The sequence below is a fragment of the Schistocerca gregaria genome, chromosome X (genome assembly GCF_023897955.1).
Source record: "Schistocerca gregaria isolate iqSchGreg1 chromosome X, iqSchGreg1.2, whole genome shotgun sequence".
In the NCBI taxonomy this organism is placed as follows: domain Eukaryota; kingdom Metazoa; phylum Arthropoda; class Insecta; order Orthoptera; family Acrididae; genus Schistocerca; species Schistocerca gregaria.
Genome location: NC_064931.1, coordinates 56,583,703 through 56,610,806, shown reverse-complemented (window position 1 = coordinate 56,610,806; position 27,104 = coordinate 56,583,703). Strand labels below are relative to the sequence as shown.

At 40.2% G+C, this 27,104-nt stretch overlaps 1 protein-coding gene across 2 annotated transcripts in view; it reads left to right on the top strand.

Annotated features, from left to right (window-relative positions):
* LOC126297598 (structural maintenance of chromosomes protein 4-like) overlaps nt 1-27,104 on the top strand; it is a 242,578-nt gene that overhangs the window by 105,493 nt on the left and 109,981 nt on the right. For both annotated transcript variants that reach the window (XM_049988578.1, XM_049988579.1), the window contains exons 8-9: nt 5,529-5,750; nt 21,203-21,324. In XM_049988578.1, coding sequence (XP_049844535.1) covers nt 5,529-5,750; nt 21,203-21,324 — 344 coding nt within the window. The remainder of the gene's footprint in view (nt 1-5,528; nt 5,751-21,202; nt 21,325-27,104) is intronic.

The following is a 27,104-nucleotide window of genomic DNA, read 5'->3' as shown; positions in this document are numbered from 1 at the left end:
ATGCTTTATAACGACAAACTGCCCCCGACTAGCGTGACGTGACAACTGTTTAAATTAGATTCGTTTGAGCTGTTGTGGGCGGGCTCTTGCACATGCGCAGTTGAGTCACGTATGAGTAGTACCTTCTCCCGCTTCTGGTTACAGAAGTGTGGCTGGGCGCCACTACTTAATATTGCCTCAGTTCGGAAGTATAGTAAATCTGGGGCTGATGCACAGAGCAGTCTGAGTTGAGGTGGGGAGTGTCAACGTGACCAGTGTTTATGTTCAGTGGTTGTGTTGTGTTGTGTTGTGTTGTGTTGTGTTGTGTTGTGTTGTGTGTGTGTGTGTGTGTGTGTGTGTGTGTGTGTGTGTGTGTGTGTGTGTGTGTGTGTGTGTCCTCTTCGATTATTGCTCTCACGTTAAATGATAAGAAAACGGATTTTTGTGGCTGGGAGCTATCAAATGAATTACAATACGTTCGCATAATTACGGAAGGCTGAAATATGTTATTAGTTTCCGATTTTATTTCGACCTTTCTGACAGAACAATGAAGTTACTTTTGCCGGTTTGGTAAAGAGATTTGGCTTAAAGTTAATCTTTTCTTCTGAGGCAGTCAATTTATTTGAAACGAAGTGTTTAATTTTACACTATTGGCTAGTTTCAACTGTTCGCTACATTTAATGTTCACGTGTGGCATTATGCCATAATAAAGAACCAAACATGACATAATACAGTACTGGTACTCCAAGAAAATACACACGAATGTGCATTTTAAGCCGAATTACGCGTTTTAGTATGGTTTGTGAAATTCTGACGCTCTTGAAGTATCGTCTGAAGTTTCATTTCTTTTATGCCATACGTAAGATCTTTTAATGTTTTACACGTACAAACATACAGGCTTCCTGCGTCATCGTAGCTGCGCAAGTGCGGTGGCATCTGTTGTTTGGCGCTCTCTGGCAACTGCAAAACGAACCAATTTCTAACAGGTCACGGGAAAATATTGCGAATGTGGTGGTTTTAAAAGCATTACATTCAAAGTAGATTTCTTTTTATGCAAGATGAACTATGTGCGAGAATGTACGATAAATTTGTTAAATCACAAAGCGTTCAACTCTCACTTGAAAATCAACTCTTTGAGGATGACCATTTAAAAGTATTTCGAACCCAAAAATCAGACATTCACGTTGTTTTACTGGCACAGTTGTGTGATGTATCTTAAAGTGTAAAACGCGCAAGAAAAGATCAACATTGTATTGCCCATTGTCCTTTACATTTCGCAAGATTAAACAGCCTTTGTACCTGTTTTCTTTGTGCTTCCAATTAGTTGTTCCACCAAGGCATGCTCCTATTTGTGCACTTCTTGTGATTGTGCAGTTGTCCTGATAAGACATCACTATGGCAGAGGTAACAGCCTCTGATACTTCCTCAAACTCTACTGGATTCCTTATCGAGCTTTTAATTTCTGATAAGCTTAAGTCAAGGTCCCTTCTTTATGTCTCCCTGTCTGTTTTCCTAGGATTCCTGTAGGTCATGGGCTGTCTGATTCCTATTTCAACCTTGAATTTAATGTACATGTGGTCCAATGAGGATGGCTCTAATGCCATGTGCTATTGTTGGACATAGCTGCCCATCATCTTGGAACCGAAGGTTATGTCAATTACTTCTTCCCTTCTGCTATTCATGAATGTAGGTTCATTACCCCCTATTCAGGACATCAAAGTTGTTAGCTAAGGGAAACTCAAGAAGGTAATCACCTACTGTTGGTGTCCTTGCTGCCCCACAGTAGGTTGTGGCTATTGGCATCACATCCAACAAACAGTTGGTCATCTTGCCGATGGCAAGCTTCTACCAATCTCCTCACCTCCAACAGAGGAGGACAGCTGTCTTCACAAGGAAGGTATGCTGAGGCCAAAACAATATCCTTCATGATACCTTCCTCACATTGCTGCATTCTGATGGGTAGTAGGTCCCTGGAGCAGAAATCCATCATTGCCATGAAAGAAATTCCATTTCTTACATAAGTGCGTGCTCTGGAGTTTCTTAGATTTCTAGTATAAATCAGCATACCTCCACTGCCACCGAGGACAGATACGCCCCCTTTATATAAGTAGGGTTCTTGTATCAGGGCCACGTCCACTTCCTGCCTCCCCACGCAGCGGCTCAGGGCAGCAGAGGCCCATTTACTGTGCTGCAGATTAATCTGCAGCACGTCCAGTCTGTCCTGCTGCCATAATTGCCTTTGAGGTCTTTGGTAACCCTGACGGTGACCTGCAAGAAACCTAAAAACAATTTCAGGTCTTGCTCTCGCATGATTCTCGCTGACATCCACCACTAGGGTTTGTCCTTCTGGTACAGCCCTCTGGTTGATTACTCTCCAGTCCTCTATCGAGACTTTTGGGTTCTGGACCCCTATTTTTTCAGTCTTAGAGGAGACATTCTTAAGGATCTTCGGTCTGCTGCCGTCTTGAGCAGCAGCTTCGCATCCTCCCACGGGGGTATCATGGGCACCTTATCCTCAAGCCATTCCACTGTGTACACCACCTCACAGACAAAAATGAGGGCACCACAATCTAGATAGACCCTTCTGAACTTTGTTCCTGGGTCCCACAATCTTTTCAGAGAGGACCAGCCATCTGTGAAAGTCACCTCCTGCTGCAAGGTGATGGCTACCAGTGGATAGCCTTCCTGGATAACTGCCATCTTAAAAACTGAGACTACAGTACTATAGGTCTATTCTTCCTATTTCTTGCCTTGGCTTTTTCTGGGCTTGCTTATCCCGGGAGGAGGGAGTCTTAGATTCCTCCCTTATCCTCTTGCTGCCTGTCTCAGACGTTTTGGGGGGTCTGTGTATTAGTCTTGTGTAGTTCGTGAATGAACTAGTTCGGAAGAGCACTCCCACAGGCGAACTACATAAACTAGTTTACGGATAACCTTGCTACTTAGTTCGTTCGCTCTTTTCCGAAGACCGATGGACAATAGCAAGACGGAGTGAGAACCTGCAGTAGGCTTTAAAAAAATCACATTTCTGATCGTACTGCTAGCAACCCTTCGGCGTCTTGTTCTAGTAGCAACAGTAATGAAAATAAGAGACACTATATGGGATGAGTATGACCAAGAAATAATAGAAATCACTAGACCAGATAACCAACTTGCTGGTGGTATTCGCGAACTCGGTAAATACCTGAATGAAGAGTATTTAGACTGAAAAAAAAGACCCGCTTGAGTGGTGGCACGAGCGTTGTCAGTCCTCATGTATGTGCATATGTGCTAGAGATTTTGCATAGTAGCGACATCAGTGCCCTGCCAATGCGTTTTTTTGGCGACGGGACAAATCCTAAATGAACGAAGAACACTGTTATCAACGAACAAAGTTTCCAAATTAATGCTTTTACATAATATGTAAATTGCTGTAATATTTTACTTGAAAAATTAGAAGACTGATTATTTCAAGAATGATAATGCAAAGCACAAAAAGTATGTTTCAGAATATGATCTCACTCAGGGGTCATAGTTGTTTTTTGTGTGTCTAATTGTTTGGTAACAATTATAAGTGTTAGTGTTTCTTCTGTTAATGATAAAGTTATTATTGTTTGTGCCATATAGTACTTAAGCTTGTACCAAAAGCAGAAATATTTTATTTCCAAAAATTTTAAAAAGTTGATTATTTATGAAAGTGTACTTTTTCTCACCAAAAAACCGCATTTAGCATATTCTGTAATAAATATTCCTACAGTGAACTAATAAATAAATAAATAAATAAATAAATATATTTTAAAATTAAAATACTAAGAATGCACTGTATGTAAAGTAGTTGACTACCCCATTTTACCCATTTGTGTAAGTAACTGGTTTATTTGCTCTTTCGAAGTCTAATTACTCCACATAAAACTAATAATACAGGCATTGGCAACACTGGTCACTATTTAAGAGACTAGCATAATGAATGAGTGTGTGCAGTAGCGGTAGCAAAGCGAGCGTACTGTCTTTCTAGAAATAGAGATGGGAGCTAATGAACTGAAAGAGCGACCTAGTTTACGACTGAACCGTGGACTAAACTGAACGTTCCCAGTCGCAAACTATTATGCGCAAGACTACTGTGTATCCCTTTCAATCTGAGAGTGGTTTTTTTTTAGGCTAATGCCTCTTTTAATTCCCTCTGCTAGTCTTTGGGAAGCCATTCTTTCCCTTCTTTTTGTCTCAGTTCCCTGAGTAGTTTACTACTCTGGGATCCAGACAAGGCTTTATTCTTGATCTGGTCAAACTTCTCGGTTACAGTTCCCTTTTCTGTCTCACGTCTAGACCCTGATTCAGTAGTGGGAATGCCTTCCATCGATCGTGACCCCGATGTTTGGGTGTCTGAGGTCTCAGTTTGTTTTAATTTACTGTCTTTAGTCATGTCCAACCTTGGTCCCATGAGATTTGTCGATCTACACGGTCCGCATGACGAATATCCCGTGCGGTGTAAGGCTACTTACTCAGTGTGGTCACCCCATATCCCTGAGGCTCCATTTGTGACACATCTTACGCTGTGCCACATGCCCTCTTGGCATAGATCGCATCACACTTTGGGTTGGGAAAAGGAATTGGATAAAGACTAAGAGTGGATAGGAGAAATGGGACGTTGTGGGACACTGTCTGATCAGTCAGCTAAGGCCTTTCCGGCAATAGGTTCTCTACCTTTAGCATAGTCCTCAGCTTCACGCAGATACGCAAGCTTCTCCACATGCGCGGACAGAGCTTTGTCAAGGTGGTGTCCCACAGGATATCCTTGTGCTACTGCCCAAATCTGTGTGAAGCATGATGTCGACAGATACAGGAATCGGAAGTATATATTTATTTGATTCTGTAACTTTTGTGCCAAACTTTGATTGGAATTATCTAGCATTGTTAGATCACGTTGGATCATCAAATTTTTTGCGGTTAGTATCATGGTCTTTCGTACAAGTACAGTTTGGAAATCTACTAGAACATAAGATTTTTTCCCCAAGGCAGTTTTGCCTAAACATTTATGGCTGAATATTGCTTATAAAATTCTGTTCACTATCATTCTTAAGAGAACGCATATAGTTGTACAAGATGGCCACATTTCATTCCTTTCAACAAAATATGGCCTGGCTCAAAGTTGCCAAAAATTCCTGCTCACTCTGGAGTCTAAATAAATGACTGTATCTTGGCCAGTACTGCTTTGATGAATGTTAAACTGCGCCAACGTTCATCAGGGACTTGTGTGAATGTTCACATGAAATTGCAACAAGATATGTGGCGGTAGTGCATGAAGGTGAGGTAATGTAAATGTCGTGACTATGGTGTCCCATTGGTTAGACTGTTAGACATGGAATACCCTTTATTCCATTTATTATGAATAAGATTTTGTAGTAAAATCAGACTACATGCTTTGTGCAATGTTTTGTTGCACAAATTTTTTCCCTTCCTTTATTCTTAAGTAATAGAAAATTAAACTGTTACACTCATTGACAACTTATTAAATTTTTGTGATATTTATTTGCAGCATATTAAATAATTAAATTTATTTTCCTGTTATTCAACAGTTATTAGGTTACGAAAATCAGCCTGGTAGATACAAGGGTGATGTGGAGAATTTAGTAAAGCAAGAAAAGCAACTCGTGGAGGATTATGAGAAAAAGGATGCAGCCCTGAAGAAAGTGCTTTCAGGAATAAAAGAGGAGACAGAAGTTCTTTGTAAACAAAAGAATGAGTTGCAAACACAACTTGCAGAGCTGCAGAAAGTAGTGGACGAGAAGAAGTCACAGGTGAGTTTTAAAGTGATTCACATTTGCTAACAAATTTTCAATGAACCTGGGACATTGCCAGGGTAAGGTAGCTTGTGTGCCTCCATGCTACAAGAACTCGTACTTTTGTGCAGTCTTATTTGAAGGATATCTGTTGGGAGGCCAGACAAATATGTGGTTCCTGAAGAGAGCTGGCACACTTTCCAGTTCTTGTCAAAGTACCGGTGTGGATAATTGATTGATCAGGTCTTGTAACATTAGCTGACATGACATTTCTATGTTTGTACTTTGAATGATTGAAAGCAAGGAAAAATTACAGTCATTACCTTTCCTGAGGACATGTACTCTATGGCTTAATGAACATATTCTCCTGAGTAAAATATTCTAGACCCCTCAGGGGTTCAGCATTCGTTGGTGGAGTGTGGGCTTGGCAACCCCGGGGTTGCTGAGCTTGGGGACTGGTAAGCGCCACCATTCCTCTGTCATCGTAAGCTCTGGCCGTACTTCAAAGACCACCATGTGGTGCAGCGGTGGAATGTTGTGTGTTTCGGAAAATGGGGGGTCTTGGCTTCACCGCCTGGACTGCGAGGAAGGTACCCACCTCTATAACAAAACCTCAACCTCGAGGTGTGCTACATGCTGAGGAAGTGAACGGCTGTTGAGGTGAAACAGTCTTTAGTGAGCAGCCTCTGGGGCACCTGCTGCACCTCAGTTGAATCAGGCATGCACGGCCCTGCCTGGGTCGACAGTTGTCTCCCTAGCGTTTCGTGGGATCCTTATGGAACTGTCTCGTGAAACTACTACTACTGATGGGATGGGTGTAATGCCACACAACACCCACACCCACTCCTCAGAGAGAGCTCGCTTGGTCAGTTCTTCCAAAAAGAAGTCTCGAAGTAATAGTAACAGGGAATTAGTGTGCCATAACACTTTCATTGTAATCAAGCAAAATGGGTGAAGCTTTGAGAAGATATGCTCTTTCTATATTAACAAGGCATTGGAAGGTATTGCTGGGTCTCTGAAAAGTGTCAAACGACTCTGTAATGGAACGCTTTTGGTTGAAACTGCTAATTCCACCCAAATATCTAAGTTTCTGAGATGTAAGGCCTTAGGTGACTACCCAATTGAGGCTGAATCGTGTAACAACCTTAACTATAGTAAGGGCATGGTTACCTGCTCCAATATAATGTAGATGGATCCCATGGAGTTGCGTTAAGAGTGGAAGAATGTGGGCTTCACGGAGTTGCCGAATTATATGAGGAGAGTCAATGGCAAATTGGAAAAATCAGCAACGTTTATTCTAACATTTAGTATGCTGGAATTACTGGAACATATCCTTGCCAGCTATATCCGCCTTAAGGTTCACCCGTTTGTTCCTAACCCCATGCAATGATATAAATGTCAAAGATTTGGCCATACCATTATTGGATGTAAGGGGAAGGCTGTGTGTGGCAATTGTGGAGGCTCCGCTCAAGAGTCGGGGACTTCTTGTACACTTCCTCCGAATTGTGTGAACTGCTCTGGGGATCACCCAGTATGGGGCAGAAAGTGTAAGGTTTACAATGAGGAAACGAAAATTCAAGAGTTGAAAGTACAGAGACGCATACTCTATGGTGAAGCTGAAAAGGGTTACGAAGCCATGCGACCACCAGTTTTTGCAACTTGTTTTGCATCAACTCTTAAAACACCAATAGCTAAGCGTGATGCCTTCACACAAACTCTGACCACAGATTAAAGTATGAGCACATGCACTTGTCACTGTACCTATGGGGGAAACGCTCGACTTGCAACTGATGTCACTATAAAACCATCTGCTGTAGTCTTACCACATACGCCACTTACCACTTCCCAACTTCAGAAGCCACTTAAGCCATACCAGCAACCCAGGCAGCCTCCTCTGGTCAGTAAAGAAAAACATCTTTCTAAAAGTAGTTTTTAAGTCCAAGAAAGCAGTAGGTAAGCTTTCTGTTCGGCGAGCGCTCTCCCTTTCAGATGCCGACTGCTCTTGAAGATTCCGACTTCCAATCGGAGGAACTAGAAAATGCAGGACTGGCTTATGTTCCCCCTGACCTCCCCGGTAAATCGCTGCCTCCGAGGGAGAAAAGAAAGCACCACGATCGCTAACCAATGGCTTCCACAGGGACTTCTGTGTTGCAGTGGAATTTGGATGGATATCGCTCACATTTGGAAGAATTGCAGGTGCTGGTCCAGGATAAACTTTTCTGCATCTGCTCACAAGAAAAGCATTTTAAAGTCAGAAACAAACCTACATTATGGGGCTACCACATATACAGGAAAGACGATACTACTGTAGGCAGGGCTAAAGGTGGAGTGGCTATTTTTCTTGATGACAGATACCACTCCTCTCCTGTCCCTCCTACCACGACCATCCAAGCAATTGTTGTGAAAGTTCTCTCACCATTTACTATCACAGTGTGTTCTTTGTACCTGCGCCCCCATGATGCTTTGGATGCGGATGCAATGGCAGACCTCTTCCAGGCACTCCTGTGCTCATTCCTTCTTGTGGGGGGGGGGGGGGGGGGGGGGGGCTTCAGTGCACACAATGTGCTGTGGGGCTCTGCTACTACTTGCTCCAGGGGTTGGCTGATAGTGACTCATCCATTCTGAGGATATCTGCCTTGTGAACACGGGTCAGATGACTAACTTTTCAATAGCTACAGGGTCTTTTTCAGCTATTACTCTTCGATTTTGTTCCTAAGCTATTGCAGATTCAGTTCATTGGAAAGTGGCTCCAGATTTACATTCTAGTGACCACTTCAAAATGTGAATTCATCTGCCACCTAGGATGGTAACCAGCAGGATACCACGTAGGTGGATGATACGAAGGGCAAATTGGTTACAGTACAGTCGACTGGCTATTTTTGAAAGAAAGGATTGTGCACAGGAGGCAGTGGCCCTTACCACTCATGAAATCTGAAGGACTGCCGCAGAGTCCATCCCCAGGTCTAGTAACCACCTCGGACGACGGCCTGTACCTTGGTGGAATGACGATTGGCAATCAGGGCCAGACGGACAGCTCTTCGGAACTTCAAATGGTGCCCAACTACAGACAATCTTCAGGTCTGCGAGAGCACATGCAAGGCAGGTGATCAAAGAACAGAAGAGGGCTTCCTGGAGGGAATTCACGACTTCCATTAATCGGTCCACTTTCGCTGTGCACGTTTCGGAATCCATAAGACAGATTTCAGGCAAGGGTAGTCCACACATCCCCTTATTGCCTTGTCAAATAATGGGATCTTGGTGGACATGCCAGAAGAGATGGCTCACGTTTTAGCTGAACACTTGTTTACTGTTACTAACCCATCTAGACAAACTCCTGCTGTTCAGATATTCCGTCAGACTGCAGAGATGCGGCAACTCAATTTTTTCCTCGCATAATGAAGAGGTCTGCAACCTTCCATTATCTATGAAGGATCTGGAATCAGCTTTATCTGCAGCCCCACACACTGATCCAGGACCTGATGAGATCCATTATACCATGCTTCGTCATCTGTGCCCTGAAGCGAATGGTCAGCTCCTCTCTTGTTTGAATCAGATTTGGTTTGATGGACAGTACCCCACAACTTGTAAGGAGGCAATCTATTGGAGTGTCGCCCTTACTAGTTGCATGGGTTTGACTTTTGAACGCATGGTCAACTGCCGCGTTGTCTGGCAGCTAGAGTCAAGAGGTTACCTGAGCTGCTCCCAGTGTGGTTTTAGGCACTACCGTTCCATTCTTGACAACTTAATTCTACTGGATACGGCGATACAGGAGTCGTCCTTACACCGAAACCATTTAGTTTGTGTGAGTGGTTGTTTTTTACCTCAAAAAAGCATATGACACTACTTGGAGGTAAAACACCCTTCGCCAACTTCATGAATCTGAACTACATTGATGCCTGCCGCTTCTAACCCAATCCTTTCTCGAGGACAGGTGTTTTCATTTTTACATTGGCGATGCCATGACTGATTGGTATGTTCAGGAGAATGGTGTGCTCCAGGGAAGTGTACTCTGTGTCACATTATTTGCCATTGCTATCAATGGCATTTCCTCTGCAGTCGGGAGCCCTGTCAAATGCTCTTTGTTTGTGGATGACTATGCAATCTTCTACTCTTCCTCTGATCTTACGGCGACGGCGAGGCAGCTACAACTGACCATTAGGGGGGCTGGAAACCTGGGCCGAGACAACTGGTTTTCAGTTCTCACCTGAGAAGACTGTGTGTGTGTGTGTGTGTGTGTGTGTGTGTGTGTGTGTGTGTGTGTAAATTTTAATAGTGCTTGTCGGAGTTTTAACCAACCACAGCTTACAATGGGGGACCGTATTTTACTTTTCAAGACACAGTGTGCTTTTTGGGTTATTGCACTCTAAATTAACATGGAGGAAAGAAAATAAAACTTAAGTTGCAAAGGAAATGGGCCATATACAACAACAAACCAGTGCTCATATAAGCGTCTGCCAACAGCAGTGTGTGTGTCAAAGGCTTTACGAAGACTATGCAATGCTTTATAACAATTGCCTCCGATGAGTGTTTGTTTAAATTAAATTCGTTTGAGCTGTTGCAGGCGGGCTCTTGAGCATGCGCAGTTAAGTCACACATGAGTAATAAGTTCTCCCGCTTCTGGTTACAGAACTGTGGTTGCGCACAACTACTTAATATTGCCATGTTCTGGAAATACAGTAAATCTGGGGCTGATGCACAGATCAGTCTTGAGTTGAGGTGGGGAGTCTCCACGTGACCTGTGCTTACGTTCAGTGATCTTGTTGTTTGCTCTTTGTTGAATGCTCACACATTAAATAACAACAAAACTGATTTTTGTGGCTGGCATCTATCAAATGAATTAAAATATGTTCGCATAATTATGGAAGGCTAAAATATGTCATTAGTTTTAGATTTATCTCCACCTTTCTGACAGTCAAGCAGTAATCGCCTTACAGAGCAATTAAGTTATTTTTGCCAGTTTGCTAAAGAGGTCTGGCTGAAAATTAATCTCTTCTGCTCAGGCAGTCAATTTATTTGAAATAAAGTGTTTAATTTCACACTATTGGCTAGTTTCAACTGTTCGCTGCATTTCAAGTGCACGTATAGCATTGTGCCATAATAAAAAGCCAAACATTAGATAATACAGTACTGGTGTTCCAAGAAAACTTACATACGAATGTGAGTGAGTGAGTGATAGATTATCTACATAGAGGAGTAGTAGTTGAGAAGGGATGATGAGAGTTCTGTAACCTGACCCCCATGTTATTCAATTGTACATTGAGCGAGCATTAAAGGAAAAACAAGGAGACATTTGGAAAGGCAGTTGCCACTCAAGGAGAGGAAACAAAAACTCGAAAATGTTGAAGTCAGATATATGTTAACATTGGATTTAAATAGGTGTTAGGAAGTCCTTACTGAAGGTATTTGTACGGATTGTAACCTTGTACAAAAGTGGAATATGGACGATAATACATTCAGACAAGAAGGGAATAAAAGCTTTTGAACTGGTGCTACATAAGAATGCTGGTGGTTAGATGGGTAGAATGGATAACTACTGAGGAAGTGCTGAATCAAATTGGGCAAAAATAAGAAATTTGTGGCACAGCTTGACCAAAAGAAGGGACTGGTGGATAGGACGAATGAGGCATAAAAGAATTGGCAGTTTTGTAATGGAAGTAAGTGTGGGTGCTAAACATTGTAGAGGCAAACAAAGGCTGGAGTGAAATATGTAGGTTCAAATGGCTGTAGCTTGTAGTAGTTAGAGGAGATACAAATGCTTGCACACGAAATACCACCAAGCGAGGTGGTGCAGTGGCTAACACACTGGACTCACATTCGGGAGGACGACAGTTCAATCCTGAATCCGGCCATCGTGATTTAGGTTTTCCGTGATTTCCCTAAATCACTCCAGGCAAATGCCAGGATGGTTTCTTCAAAAGGGCATGGCCGACTTCCTTACCCGTCCTTCCCTAATCCGATGAGACCAATGACCTCACTGTCTGGTCTCCTCCCCGAAACAACCCAACAGGATATACCAGTAGTCTCAGTCCTGAAGACAACAAAACAACAAAATAATTTAGATTTGCTTCATAATTTAAAAAGTTGTGATAACTTCAAAATCAGTGCATGAAAGTAATACTAGTAATAGCAGAGGAAATGATCCACTGTATGTAGTTCAAGGAACACCAACAGCGTCGTCATTAAAAGGGAAAAGGATAGTTTTAATAGAAGACAAAACTTTGAAATTTTTGGCAAACATGATATTAAGGAGTGGAATGAGTTGGACAAACCATCTAATGGTTTTGTGTTTTTAAAAAACCGAGCCAATAATCTACATCTACATCTACATCCATACTCCGCAAGCCACGTGACGGTGTGTGGCGGAGGGTACCCTGAGTACCTCTATCGGTTCTCCCTTCTATTCCAGTCTCGTATTGTACGTGGAAAGAAGGATTGTCGGTATGCTTCTGTGTGGGCTCTAATCTCTCTGATTTTATCCTCATGGTCTCTTCGCGAGGTATACGTAGGAGGGAGCAACATACTGCTTGACTCATCGGTGAAGGTATGTTCTCGAAACTTTAACAAAAGCCCGTACCGAGCTACTGAGCGTCTCTCCTGCAGAGTCTTCCACTGGAGTTTATCTATCATCTCCGTAACGCTTTCGCAATTACTAAATGATCCTGTAACGAAGCGCGCTGCTCTCCGTTGGAGAGAAACATTTGTGTACTAATAAACGTAAGTTAAGAGTGCAGATAGTAAGCAGCATTTTATCAGTGGAGGCTGTAGAAAGGGATTTGGCAAGATTAAGGGAAACTTGAGGAAAAGTTAGGAGAGTGCGAAGTGGTACATATATTAACAGAAGAGTACTTGTGTAAGATGTGTTGTATCAAGCATCTTATCCCTGACAGCATGAATTATTGACATTGGGGGAGGATTTGTCACTAGTAGTGCAGTGGACAGTGTTCCTTTTAGTACAGGAAAGTGTTGTCGTCAGATTGTATATGTATTAATACTATGGACCATCTGGTTTTTGATTATCAACAACAGTACTATGCAGTGATCTTACCAGTGTAAAATGTTTAGGTACTCGGCACAAACACTGAGAATATTAAATTATTGCTGTCTATTAATAAGCATGTAGGTCTGCAGTGTACCTGCCATCATTGTAATGAAGGATTGGTAGTAAACGCTTACTAGCACTAGTGCACACTTTATGTTCCACTTTGATGTGGAGCTGCGAAATGGATTTAGCAACAAGCCATTCCATTAAAGTTGGAGGGCTTTCATAGGGTTCAGAATTTATCAGAGAGATAGGCCCCTTTTAATTCATCACTTCTTCAGAAGTTCAGTTTTCACAGTTGTTGAACCAGATTAAGGTGATTTTGCTAACGAAGCAGATATGTTTTCTGAAATATTTCTTGTAATAAAAGTTGTTTGGCTGTAATAGACCTTGCGTAGGAGAGCAGTATGTGATCAGCATGGAAAGGAGGTGTACATATTTTCATAGTGACCAGCTTCAGTCAATGACTTCATACTTCGCATCTACTAGCATACACTATTGACTGAATCTGTAATAGCCCTGGACTATCAGCATACCAATTATCTGTTGTAGTTGTGCTGATAATTACTGTATTGTGTGTATGTTGACTTCAGTCACAAATCATCTGTAATGCAGAAAATCTTGCACCTCAAGAGTATAACGATTAAAAAGATTGAGGCTCTAATTTTCCTTGCACCTGTGATCAGTTTGTTCTTCAAACAATTATAAAATACTTTATTCCACACTCATTTACTTCCTACTGAGAGACAAACTGGAACATATTAATGTGATTGACATATTGCAGTGTTTGGGACTAGGGAAAGGGGAGGGGGTGGCGAGTCACTGTAGCCAGCATACAACCAGACATGCTTGACAAGGCTCTTCACGTATGTATGATGGACAGACAGCTGGCCACTACCGACTGACATGCTGAAATGTCAATCAGTTATTGTAATCAAATTATGATTGCAGAGGTTTGGGCATGTATACTACATGGTTTCTCACAAATCATATCTATTGAAGGGTCTAGGTATTGAGAAAGAGTTATAATTCAGTGATCATATATGGTAAATGCTGTGAAGCATAAACTTTGGTGTAGGTCATCTACTTGTAGTGGTGCCAGTTTCCAAAGGTAGTGGTAGCACCAAGGAATGGTGCGATACCCTAATCAAATTTAATTTTAGAAACTAGTCAAATTTCTAAAAACACTCTGGACATATGGTTAATGTGTCTTACGAAAGTTTTCAGAATTTGATGGGAGACTTCTTTTGGTTGCTAATTACAGTAGAAATAAGTGTGTGTCACTTCTGGCCGTTTATTCCAATATAGGAGGCAAATTTATACGTAAAGTTAACTGTTGGATAAGAATCATCTTCAAATCAGTCTGGCTGTAGTATTCAACTTGCACCATATAAACTGAAATTAAAAACATCAGGAGAAACATGCCTGCTGCTGTTACAGCTTTTACATCTCAACTGGAGTATCAATGGTCAACAGTGTATCACATTTGGGCATGGAAGGGGATGATGACATTGGTTCACTTTTGTGGACCAAATTTCTTGAGGAAAAACCTTTTTACAGAGCACTTAGAATCCAGCGCATGTCAGTCTATCGATTACTCATGTGATTTTGAAACACATCCCTGTTGGTTTGTGAACATTGGTGAACATATTCAAAGTCTATTTCTGAATGGATCGTAAGTTGATTTTTTTAATGCATGCATTGTGTATGTGATGCGTCTGCGAAGGGAATCCTCATCACATCTAGCAATGAACTTTCTGCAGACAAAACGGGACAGGGCTACCATATTTACTCATATCTAAGCCGCACCTGAAATTTGAGACTCGAAATTCAAGGGGAGAGAAAAGTTTTAGGCCGCACCTCCAAATCGAAACAAATTTGGTTCATTGTAGTATGAGACACAATTTAGGTCGAATGAATGACGATACAGTACAGTAGTTCGGTTTGAGTCATAAGCTTAGCAATTAAGCTTTACCAGGTAGCCATTGCTATGCATCAAGTGCTCTGTCCGTATTTATACGGGTACCCTTCCTTTTTCATGTGCTTCGTCTGGTTTGAATAGATTGCTTATTTTTCTTTGATCTGATAAGTGCAGTTTTCTTTGTTATAGGTGTTTACGTCACTCTAAGCTGAAAATGCATTATTGTACTGTCATGCATTGTTCATCGTGTTCTGATACTGTGTGTTTACGAACTATCGCCGCTTGCGGCATGGCTTGCTTTTGGGCGTGCTACCGCCGCTTACAATTAAAAAAAAAGAGAGGAATTGTCTCAGTAGCGAAACAATGGCAAGAGATTGCTATTTGTTGCTGCTTACACTGCTGCTTTTTTTGATAATGATCAACAAGAACCAAATAACATACTGCGTAAGATAGATGATGTTCAGAATGAGAGTTTAGTTAAAATTTTGCTCCGTTTGATAATCATTGCAGACGCCTCTTTTGTACATTACATTCTGCACAGAAATAAGTCACCTTAGATTTAAAAATTTAGTCATTTGCCGTGCTTCATGTCTGACTGTATCACTATTAGGCATAAGAATAATACGAATTTAAACATGACATGATATGTATATTCTTCCGCGTTTACTGTTGTCTCACTCTAGTCTCGTAGTTTATTAGGCAGACAGGATTTAAATGAAATAGCAGCAAACATGAAAGAATATGTGGCAAAATGTTTATATTCGTATTATTCTTATAGTGAAGAGAATACTATATGTAATTCACAGTTCATAAAAGTTCCTATTAGCAACCATCTCTTCTCACAGGTAGGAAAAAATTCAGAACGTAGAGTTGGCCATATTGACAGACATCCCAAACAGTCTTTCCAGTCGGATTTTCATTGTACATTGTTATACTGATGCAGAGGTTTTGGTGCCAGTATTTACCTTTGTGCCTGCACAGTATGCCTGTGCGCTACATATATTCGATGGCAGAAGTTAGTTGTGGTGGCACCTACCAACATTTTTCAGAACTTCCGCTTACTTTGCACTCGATTCTAAGCCGCAGGCGGTTTTTTTGATTACACAAAAGGTGCTGCTTAGATTCGAGTAAATACGGTATGTGAGCTGAGTGGAATAAAACCGAACCAGTGAATGCCAACTACTGCTTGTTTGTGGTTGATTAGGTTTGCAAATGTTCAGTGTTGTTATAATTACTAGTGAAATCCATAATCGGACTACCAGAGTGGAAATAAACAACTAACAGGAATAACAGGTAAGAAAGGTTATTTATTATCTTCCCAATGTATCCAAGAAAATGAAATTCTTACAGAAAATTTTTGACCAGATCTCTACACTAGACAGGGCCAGTTGTAGTTCCCAGGTAGCAGCTGCTTAAGTTCCAGTCTAAGAGAAGCACGGAAAACACATTGTACGAGCATGTAATAACGCCTAACTGGAGAATAATCACTGGGTAACTAAACTGGTGATTGTGGCCGGATTAGTAAAGGTAACTAGAGAATGAGTTTTGACAGTGGTAGGAATAGTTACAGAATTAGTGTTAGAACAAGGAAGGAGAAGAAACGGAGACATCACACAAATTATAGAAGAATATGACTATTCCAAATTTACACAAAAATTTTGTTCTACCACTTTTTGGTCTTGGGCATGAGACATGAGAAGCTGGAGTATATGAATGAAATGTGAAACTGTTTCCTAACATATAGCTTTTTGATTGTAGTGGGCCAAATAGGTATTTTGTATTAATACTTCGAGAATTATATTGTTGTACTACAAAAATGATAATTATTGCCAAAACAGTCTTGCTTATTTGGTGTGTGTTAAAATTGCTGCAATATTAGGACTATTTTGTTTTATCCAGCACACAGTGACAAAATAGACGTAATCAGATTGAGAAACCACACATGTCTTGGGTACGGTTTTTCATGTTGCAAAATGTTTGACGTACTTTGAGATAATAGTTCTTTCGTAGAAAGGAAATCACGCCATGTAAAACTGTAGCGAGATTAGACAGAAAAATCACTAGGACCTAAGGATTGAAGAAATATGTACTGCCTTGCCTGTCTCTTGGCCTTCACTGGTTTTAGGTAGCCTATATTTAATTTTGTCACACAGAAAGCAGGCTATTAGCTAATAGGCAATAAAGAGTAGAGATTTTATGAAGAGTTCTTGTTCGCCCGATTACAAATAATCTCCATCCAGTATTAATTGAGATTTTTATTTTGAAGAGGGGCAGGATGTCAGACCGGCCGACTGGGATGCGGAGAGGCACTGAATGGCATTTTAATTTCCACTGTCCTGAAATAGTTTGATGGCATCCATTACGAAATATACACGTTTGAGTTCCACAGAGCGAAGTACGGTGCCATGCTGTATAAGAATGTTGTTTGAAGAGGCGTGGCACTACACTTCGGCACACTTACGACCAAATAACATGTCTTAAATTTCCTTGAAAATATATGTTTTGTGTGTGACTCTTCTAAAAGATGTGCACTACAAAATGCACTTACTTTTGAATAGTAGGGTTTTTATTTTATATATTAATTTTTTTCTTTTACGTCATGATGCGCAGGGTAGTCTGTTACAGTGGGGGAGGGGGGGGGTAGTTTTCCTGTGACCCGGATTTACATTTGGTGATTTTTGTTTACTCTTCGTTTACTGCTCTCGCGTCAAATAAACAAGACTGATTTCTGTGGCTGGGAGCTATCAAGTGAATTCAAATACATTTTAGCCTTCCATAATTAGGTGAATGTGTTATTACGTGCAGATTTCGTTTCCACCTTTCTGACAGTCAAGCATTAATTGCCTTGCAGAACAATGAAGTTATTTTTGTCAATTTGCTAAAGAAATTAGGCTTTTATTTAAGCTTTCCTGCTGAGGTAGTTAATTTATTTGAAACGGAGTATTTAATTCCACAGTATTGGCTAGTTTCAACTCTTTGCTGCATTTAAAGTGCACATTTTAATCTTCTAGCACACATGGCATTGTGCCATAATAAAGAACCAAACATGAGATAATACAGTTCTGGTACTGCAAGAAAATTTACGTCTTGAAAACCACACCGAGATGCTTAATATCAGGTCGAGGCCTATGTCGTTGGGGCTACGGACATACTATTGTGCGCTTTAAGGTGAACTATGCATTTTACTATGGTTCACGAAATTCCGATGCTCTTGGAGTATCCTCTGATGTCGTGTTTCTTTTATGACATAATTTAAGAAAGATCTTTTAATGTTTTACATATACGAACATACGGGCCTCCTACATTACCGTAGCTGTGCAAGCACGGTGACGCTTCTTATCTGGTGCTGTCTGGCAACTACTGAAAAGAATCTAACAGGTCGCAGAAAAATATTGTGAACTGTGGTTTGAAAAGCGTTATTTTCAAAGTAAATTTTCTTTTACGCAAGGTGAACTATGTGACAGAATATACGATGAATGTCATAAATCACAGAGCCTTTGGTCTCATTTAAAAATAAACTTTTTCATGATAATAAGACATTTAGAATAATTTAGAGCCCAGAGGATCAGAGATTTATGTCGGTATTAAAAATTTTACTGGCGTATTTATGTGATGTATCTTAAAGTGTAACATGCACTAAACAGATCAACGTTATATGTGAAAGCTTAGCTTCTCTTGTATCTTCGTAAGTATATTAACTTAAACTATTAGCTTTTCCAGTTGGTGGAATTCGAATTTATACTTTCATAATATGAAAACAGCATACATGTTGCTGCACACCAAAGATCTTTCCAAAACGTCCATTCAAAGGATTTATAAGTTTTACAGTTCGATGGAAAGTATACTGTCACTTACTACGGAAAAAGTGTATTTACACACGGGAGAAAATTTATTTTTAACTGGGAGATCCGGGAAAAATCGCAATTTTTTCCTTGTGCACGTATACACCCTGTGGACCATATGTGACCTTCCAGTCACATAATAGACTAAGGTAGTTGCATCTAGCCCATTTATGCTGCTGTTCTTTAATTAGTGGTTATTCCCTCTTTAAAGGCAACTTAACAGTGGGAGTCCTGCATTGACACCCTACAAATGTGACAAATTGACAGAAAACATTTTATATATACTCTCCAGATGGCTGTATTTATGTGCTCTATATTAAGAGATCTTATCCTTAAACTGACAGGAAAGTGAATGTAAAGGCTTCTTTAGGTGGTTGGAGTTACCTGAACCTTTTCATTATTTTATGTCCCTTGAGTGGGTAGTTGCAATTACTTTTCAAGATGTACTAATGACTGCACCATCAAGTACCCTAAATCCGGCAACCAATTGTTATTATTTTATGTAGTTGCCTCTGTTATTTAATATATTTACTGTACACCTTCCAAAATTCTATATATTCATGTCCCACACACCTGCTGCCAGCACAGTTGCAGAAACAGGTAATTGGTTGCAGCCACATTGCAGCTGCTAAACATGGTCCAGGTATTCCATGAAACGTGTTGTTGCCAGGTGTGCTTAGAATTTCTGATGTTCTGGTTTTCCAGAAAATGAAACCAAGCCTCTTAGGTAAATACCAATTCCAAAATAGTTGCTGAATGTCACTGACAACATGAAAACAAATAGCAGAATGGAGTCTGCTTCATAAGATATGTTGTTTGGAGTTCTGAGATGGTTATCATCTTGCATAAGAATAACTAAAATTGCTGCACGACTTGTATGAGTAATCACATAATTATGTTCTTGTCGCTTGACTGGATTGCTTTACACTTGCTGTGACTCGTGTAATTTAAAACATTGAACATTGAGTCCTTGTTGAACTTTGTAGCACGCCCAAAGCATTCTTTTGGGGATGAAGTTTCTTATAAGAACTAAGTGATACAGCTGCCAGGAATTTAGCCCAAAGTGCATATCATCCATGTAGTACCTTACAATAACAGCAGAAAATATGCTCCCCAGCACTTCGCCACAGAAAACACACAGTCCTTACGTATTGCTCCTTCACTCCTCTTCGACAATAAAGTGTAATTGTATGGATAAAAAAATTTACTCAAGCGACGGCAGAACACACAAAAAGGCTTAACTTACGACGAATCAGTCTTTCCTCCTCATCCCATTTGTTAAATCTCCCCTCACCCTGGGTTCTGTGTGACTTTCTGAACAGTACCCCTTCTTCTAAACCTCTCCATTTTTTTTTTTTTTTTTTTTTTTTTTTTTTTTTTTTTTTTTTCCACCCATCTTCCTTCCCCTTCAGCTGCTCTGCCAGGAGTAGTCACTGGCTCCGAAAGCTTGCATAAGTTAAACTTATTTACTTACTTACGTGTGTGTGTGTGTGTGTGTGTGTGTGTGTGTGTGTGTGTGTGTGTTACCTGACACCACTTAGTAAGTAGATTTTTTTTATCTATCCAATTACATTATATTGCTAACAATTGATTATTTTCAGTCTTTTACCATCTTTCTTCTTTATTTCTGTCCACCCTTCCTCTTTCTGCTTGTTGTGTTTCTCAATGTCACTTCAGTTTTCTTCGGACAAACTGACAGTCTTAACATTTTGCAGCTTTAGAAAAGGAATGTGCCGAGGCTTTCTTTCTGTATTTCTGAATAAAACAGTCTGTAAGGCATCGACATGCCTCTTCGTTAGAACTTTCAGTTAAATAAAGAGATTCATCATCGCAAGCAGTGCCCTTCTAGGTATAACATAAAATTAACAATGAGGAAGACCTTGATGATTCACCTGTGTTTCAATCATTAGCTGCTACTTCGATTTACATTAATGATATCTTAATTTCAATAAATAACTGAATTAATATAGTAACAGACTTTCTCTCAAATTAATTCTGATCAAAATTCACAACTGTGGCCCAAAAAACATCTGAAACAATAATCAAACAAGTTCATGTAACATGGCATGTGCATTTGCAGGTTTACATCTGTATTCACTTGCTGTGTGTGTGTGTGTGTGCGTGTGTGTGTGTGCGTGCGCACCATAAATGTGTGTAAATTTTTAATGTACAATGTTAAACATTGCTTTATAGGCACTGCTTTTCACTGATAAGAGGAAATTAGTACCGTAGCTTAAATTGTCAGGGATCAGCTATCATTAAAAGAAGTGTATAAACAGGGTGGTCAGGCAGTGTCTGTAAAGCTTGTTAGGGTGTTGCAGGGTAGGTTGTACTGGGAAGTTATTGTTAAGAAGGAAAAATACAGTGCACCATTTTACAGTTAATTATCATTGAAGTTAGCCAAGCAGGCCATTGGGCATGCAGGTTGAAGGAGCCCCCTCATAGCAGGGAGGGTAGTGCATGAGACTCCTCTCTGAAATAGTGCATCATATTGAATGTTTTTCTTAACAGTTATTCCTCAGCACATTCTATCCCGCACATTCTATCCCGCATCCTTAAAAGCTTTTCAGACTATGTCTCATCACCCCATATTTTAAACATGTATACTCAAGGAAAAGTGTTTTTTAATTGTAAACCATAATTAAACATGCAAATTTTTTCTTTACAGTATGAAATAGCAAAATCGGAATTAGATGTATATGTGCTGCCAGAAAAGACAGAAAATGAAAAATTGCAGCAATTAAAGAATGCTTTAAAGGAGGCACAAGAAACATTGCAAGCAAAAAGAGAGTAAGTAACTCAGTGTAATGACATCCTAAGTTACTAAGTAGGATTGTTTGTTCATATCTTGGTATAGCTGTATTAGTTTCTCTGTGGTCTCCATAGCAGAATTCCTGGTGATTGTTGAAATGTTTCTACAATTGTTCACGAAAATTAATTAAAAGACCTGAGGTGGCTAGAATGAATTGGCAGTAGTTACTAAATTCCATGCATAACTCAAATAATTATTTTAATAGCTGGTGTCTTCAGTGTGACAGTAGTACTGGTATAGTGGGACATCAGTTACGAGAGCATATGTAACTTTATTATACAAAATATGACGTATGATGTACATTTTTGAACAGCAGTAACAAACAGTTATTTGAAGAAGAAAATTCTTTTGTGGCAGATGCTTGCTTAGCTCATCTCTGTATTAAACAGCATCACTCCACCTTTGCAGAGAAGAAACTATTGGTTGAAACCTAGATTTATATTTCATTTGTGTTTTATGTAAGTATGTTGGAAATACTAAAAGTGCACAAATGAAGGCTGCTGCAGTTACTAATATTGAAAAACACAACGATTTTAACTAAACAAATATCTTCTATGAATAGCTAACAAAGAATGATGGTTTTAATGTAGAACACAACTGTAACATATCAGTGAAGGAGCTTGCTGTAATATAGATGCAAATATAAGAAAAAATATAAGGCAATACTGAATTAAACTAGAAGCTCCCTTCAACTGGCTGGCTCAGTCTGTTCAGAGGTTAGAGAAAGGCAAGGGCATACCACTCTCAGTAGTGCTCGGTTCTTACAGCTGGGCATAGTTCAGCAGCAGCAGCAGCATCATCATCATCTCTGTGCAAAGATTGTATATGTTTTTTAGTTCAGTATTATTATTCCATAATTTTAAGTTGAAGTGGACAGTAGTTGTTCAATTATTTGTGTTCTATTTATTTTGTTGCAAGAGTTTGCATATTTTTGATTGCTGGCCGGTGTGGCCAAGCAGTTCTAGGTGCTACAGTCTGGACCCACACGACCGGTACAGTTGCAGGTTCGAATCCTGCCTCGGCCATGGATGTGTGTGATGTCCTTAGGTTAGTTAGGTTTAAGTAGTTCCAAGATTGAGGGGACTGATGACCACAGAAGTTAAGTCGCATAGTGCTCGGAGCCATCTGAACCATATTTTCGATTGCCCATGTAGAGTGAGTTAACTATGTGATCTAGTTTTCTGCTGCTGTAAGTGTTAGTCACTTCATTTACTTGGTGTCTGCAACCTTTGCAGCCTGTTTCTTCTTTCTCAGTTAGTCCTGTACTGATTGGTTAATAGATTTGAAGATTTATTCATGATTATATGTGGTATTTTACATAGCAGGAAAGGGGAGGGTCTTCGTTTGTTGTGCGTGGATGTACGGAGAATTAGCCGCTGTCTGGAAACAGGTAGAAGCTGTGTTGACCATTGTTGGCAAGGCTGCTGCCCTAAGCTGCAGTGACATTGGGGCACCAGTGGCGAAAGCTGACACACTTAAACAGTGCTGCTAAAATCCCCTGGCAATACTGATGCTACTGTGTCTTCCATTTCACATCATCTGAACAGTTTTCCCTCCTTTGAGAGTGAGTGGCAAACCTGTTTTGTGACACACATCGGGATGGTAGTCAAAAGTGCAAACAGACCATGTGGTCATTGCCTTATCCCTTACGTGCAAGTAAGAGGTGCTGCCCAATGTTCATAACACAGTTGAGCCAGCTCATCTGTTGGGACAATATCAAATATTCCTAAGTCTGGACAATCAGAGGGGGGTTTGCTGATCATTGAGAACTCTTATCAGGCAGGCAACGGAGTCCCTGAGGGCAATAGTGAGCAGATCAGAAAAGAATGCATGTGCACTAAGTGTACTTGTTGGGATATCTAATTAGAGATGGTTTTGAACACACTGAATCCAGCTGGCTGCAAAATGTGACTGATATTGGCATGAACAATGCCTGCTGCATGAGTTTTGAGGCCATCCTTGGTTCCTTTCAGCATTTGGCTGAATTAGTGAAGGCTTCTAGCATTAAATGCTGGTTGTTAGCTCAGCTCACTATTTGTACCATCTTACCCAGAGTAAGTTCTGGTCCTTTGCTTTGGAACACAGTGGGAGGTCTAAACCAGAGGCTGAGACAATTCTGTGATGATACTGGTTGTAAATTTTTTAACTTAGTGTCGGGTAGAGAATTGTAGGGCTCCCCTTAATAGGTCGGGAAGTGGCTTCTTGGGTAGCAGAGTACTTGTACCTTGCAGAAGAGTTTTTTTAGGGTAGAACCACCCCTCTTCGCAATCGGTGATGACTTTTCATGCTGACATCGAAGATAGATATGCCACATTATTCTCAGAAGGTTTGCCCTCTGAGATCTGAAATACAAAATATTACCATAATGTTTCTGAACTGTAGCAGCATCCATGGTAAGGTCCTAGAATTGGTACTGCTAATTAAAGGTAATTATGCCCAAATAATACTCGGAGTTGTTTGAAACTGGAAGTGAATAGCAACAAAATCCCAAATTCAGATTAGAATATCCCAAGGGTATGTTAGATGTCATAGATGGTAGCATATTTATTTGTTCAGGTTATTGCAGATCCTGTATGTGAAATAGTTTGTGTAAAGGTAAGCATCAAAGGCAAGTCAAAACATTGTAATAGGATGCGTTTTAGACCGTTTGTGCCGGAAATTGGTTTCAGGGCACTTCAGAGATGAATTGGAAAATATGACTAAGTTTCTTGATTATGCTGTTGCAATAGGGACTACTTCAACTTGTCATCTATAGAATGGGAGTGTCACAATTAAAACTGGTGCCACAGAAAGCAATTTATGTGAGATTATTCTGTATGTCTTGTCTAAATACTACTATGAGCACATAGTTAAAGAACCAACACGTATGGCAACATAAATTGTCCTCGACAGTGAGTGTGCATCAGAGACAAGGGTATCAGAAGTGTTCCAGGTAAGTGTAATAGGACCATTCTTGTCCCGCCCACCCACATGAAGGGTTTGATGGCTATTGTAAGGATCAAGCTGCAACTGTTCGCTGATGGCACTGTAGTATGCATGAAAGTACTGTTAGTGACTGTAGAAGGATACAGGATGACTTCGGACAAATTTCAGTTAGTTGTGATGAATAGCAGCTTGCTCTAAATGTAGAAAGATGGAAGTTAATGCAGATTAGTAGGAAAAATAATCGTGTAATGTTTGAATAGTGTTAGTGATGTGTTGCTGGATACTGGTTGATTAAATATCTAGATGTAATATTGCGAAGTGAAATGTAACAGGCTCATAGGGTTGGTAGTAAAGAAGGCTAATAGTAGACCTGGGGTTATTTGGAGAGTTTTAGGGAAGTGTAACTCATCTACAAAGGAGACTGTGTATAGAATACTGGAGACAGATTATTGAGTACTACTTGTGCTCAAGTGTTTGCAGTCCCCAGCAGTCAGATTAAAGGAAGACTTGGGAGCAAATCAGAGGTCTTGTGCATTGATCAATGTTAACAAATAAAGCAGGAGTGTTACAGAGGTGATTCATGAACTAAAATGGCAATCCCTGGAGGAAAGACACCGTTCTTTTGGTGAAACACTGTTCAGAAAATGCAGAACAGAGGTATTTGCAGCTGAATGTGAAACAATCCTGTTGCCCTCCTACCTTTCATGATTAAAAGATTCGAGACATAAGGCCTCGTACGAAGGCATATAGATGGTATTTTTTCCCTTGCTCTATTTGCAAGTGGAATAGGAAAGGAAGTGACTAGTAATTGTACATGGTGCTCTCCACCATAACCATACAGCGGTGTGCAGAATATGCATGCATCTATCTGTAGAATGTCTTTACACTGCTGAGTAATTAACAGGCCTGAACTTTCCTAATGACTTAACACAAAGGAGGGAATCAGTGATCATAGGGCTGTGATGGCATTCGTGACTACAGGCATTCCAAGGAATATTAATAAAGATGGGATAGTGTTTTTGGCTTGCAGGAGTGACGGGATAATTGGAGCATATCAAAATAATCATCAAATATTCAGTTCTAAGGACAAAGATGTAGAACACAAATAGCCAAAACTCAGAAGTGTTGTAAAATATGCCTTGCATTTAGTATGTGCCAAGTAGTGTTTAGAGGGATGGAAAAGACCGATGGAGGTTCCGTAGCAGCAAAAGCAAAGTGAGCTTCCTCTTGGATTTAAGACAAATCCAATACTGGTAGACAAACAGAAGCTGAATGAAGCCAGAGCAAGCTTGAGGATTGTGATGCAAAAAGCATTTAATGAACTTCAAATTAAAATTTTATCAAATCGTCTGACTAAAATTTATAATTTTTGATCTAATCTAAAGTTATTAAATGAATCAAAATAATGTATTAAGTAACTCGGAGACCATACTTCCACTGAAACCATTGACAGAAGTTGAAAATGTGGAATTTGCTTTTCAGAGATTTTTCACAATGGAAGACTATATTACAGTTCCGGCTTTTAGTTGTCACCCAAATGCCAAGTTGGTGGATGTCATGACAAGTGATCGCGTGGTAGAAAATAAATGAAAACAGTCAACAGTGAATAGGCAATTTGCTACCCTTCTGGCCATAGTATCTCATATGTCACTAGAGCAATGAAAACTACCTAGCTATTGGAAGAAAGTGCGAATAATTTCCACTTTCAAAAAGGCCATTGAACAGTCTTGCATAATTATAGACCTACAGTGCTGAAATCAGTCTGTTGTAGAATTATGGACTTGTCCCTATCCTCACACGTTGTGATGATCTTAGAGAACAAAAATCTCCTGTATAAAAATCAACATGGGTTCTGCAAATAGAAATCTCTTTCTGTTTGTCCGCAAGATACAGAGCACCATAGACAATGGTGCTCGGTTTGATGCTATGTTCCTTGATTTCCACTAGGGGCCAAACTACAATAATCCTGGGTTCGGTGTGGGGCTGCAGTGAGGTGAGGTGTCTTGTGGTGTTGTGAACCACTGAGGGCTACGGCAGGATGAAGTCTCTTTGTTGTTTCTAGGCCACCAGTTTAATACACAATACACAGTAAATTAGGGCCAGAAACGACAGAACAGATTACAGGATTCAAGTATTTGGTAACTTGGAATGGGGAAGATTGGCATTTTGAGCAGGAGCTGTCGGGATGCTGCTGATGAAAGAGGCATTTCAAAAGCAGAAAAGACTGTTAGCTAGTGGTCTGAATACAGAACTGAGGATGCAACTAGTGAAATGTCTGATATGGAGTGTGTCCTTGTATGTAGCAAAAACAGGACATTGAGAAAGTAGGATGAGAGGACAATTGATGCTTGTGAAATGTGGATATGGTGGAGAATGGCGGAGTTCATGATAATGAAGAATAGGAAGCTAAACTGGATAGGACTTGATTTGAGAAAAGATTACTTTCTAGTAGAGGCAGTTGAAAGTTTTATTCTTGGGTAGAGAAGGCAGGGCAGAATAATATGCCATGTGCTGTATTTCACTAGTAGACTGCAAGGAGGGTAGCAGAGATTGAAGAGGAAAGTGGGGGACAGAAAACTGTGGAGGGTTAAGGCAGATAACCAAATGATGGTACTGATCGATATTTCAAGTGGTTGCAGTAAATTGCCTCTTCTCTTTACTCTTAAGAGTAAGTTGGTCATAAATCATTATTTCCCGCAGTTTGATTTTGTGACAGTTACCTGCATCATTCTTTTGCTATCTTTTAATACCAGCATATGGAAAATTATACTATCTTGCTTAAACTAGGTTTTCAGTCTCCCTCTCAAGAATATACGCCAAAAGGTATGCTCAC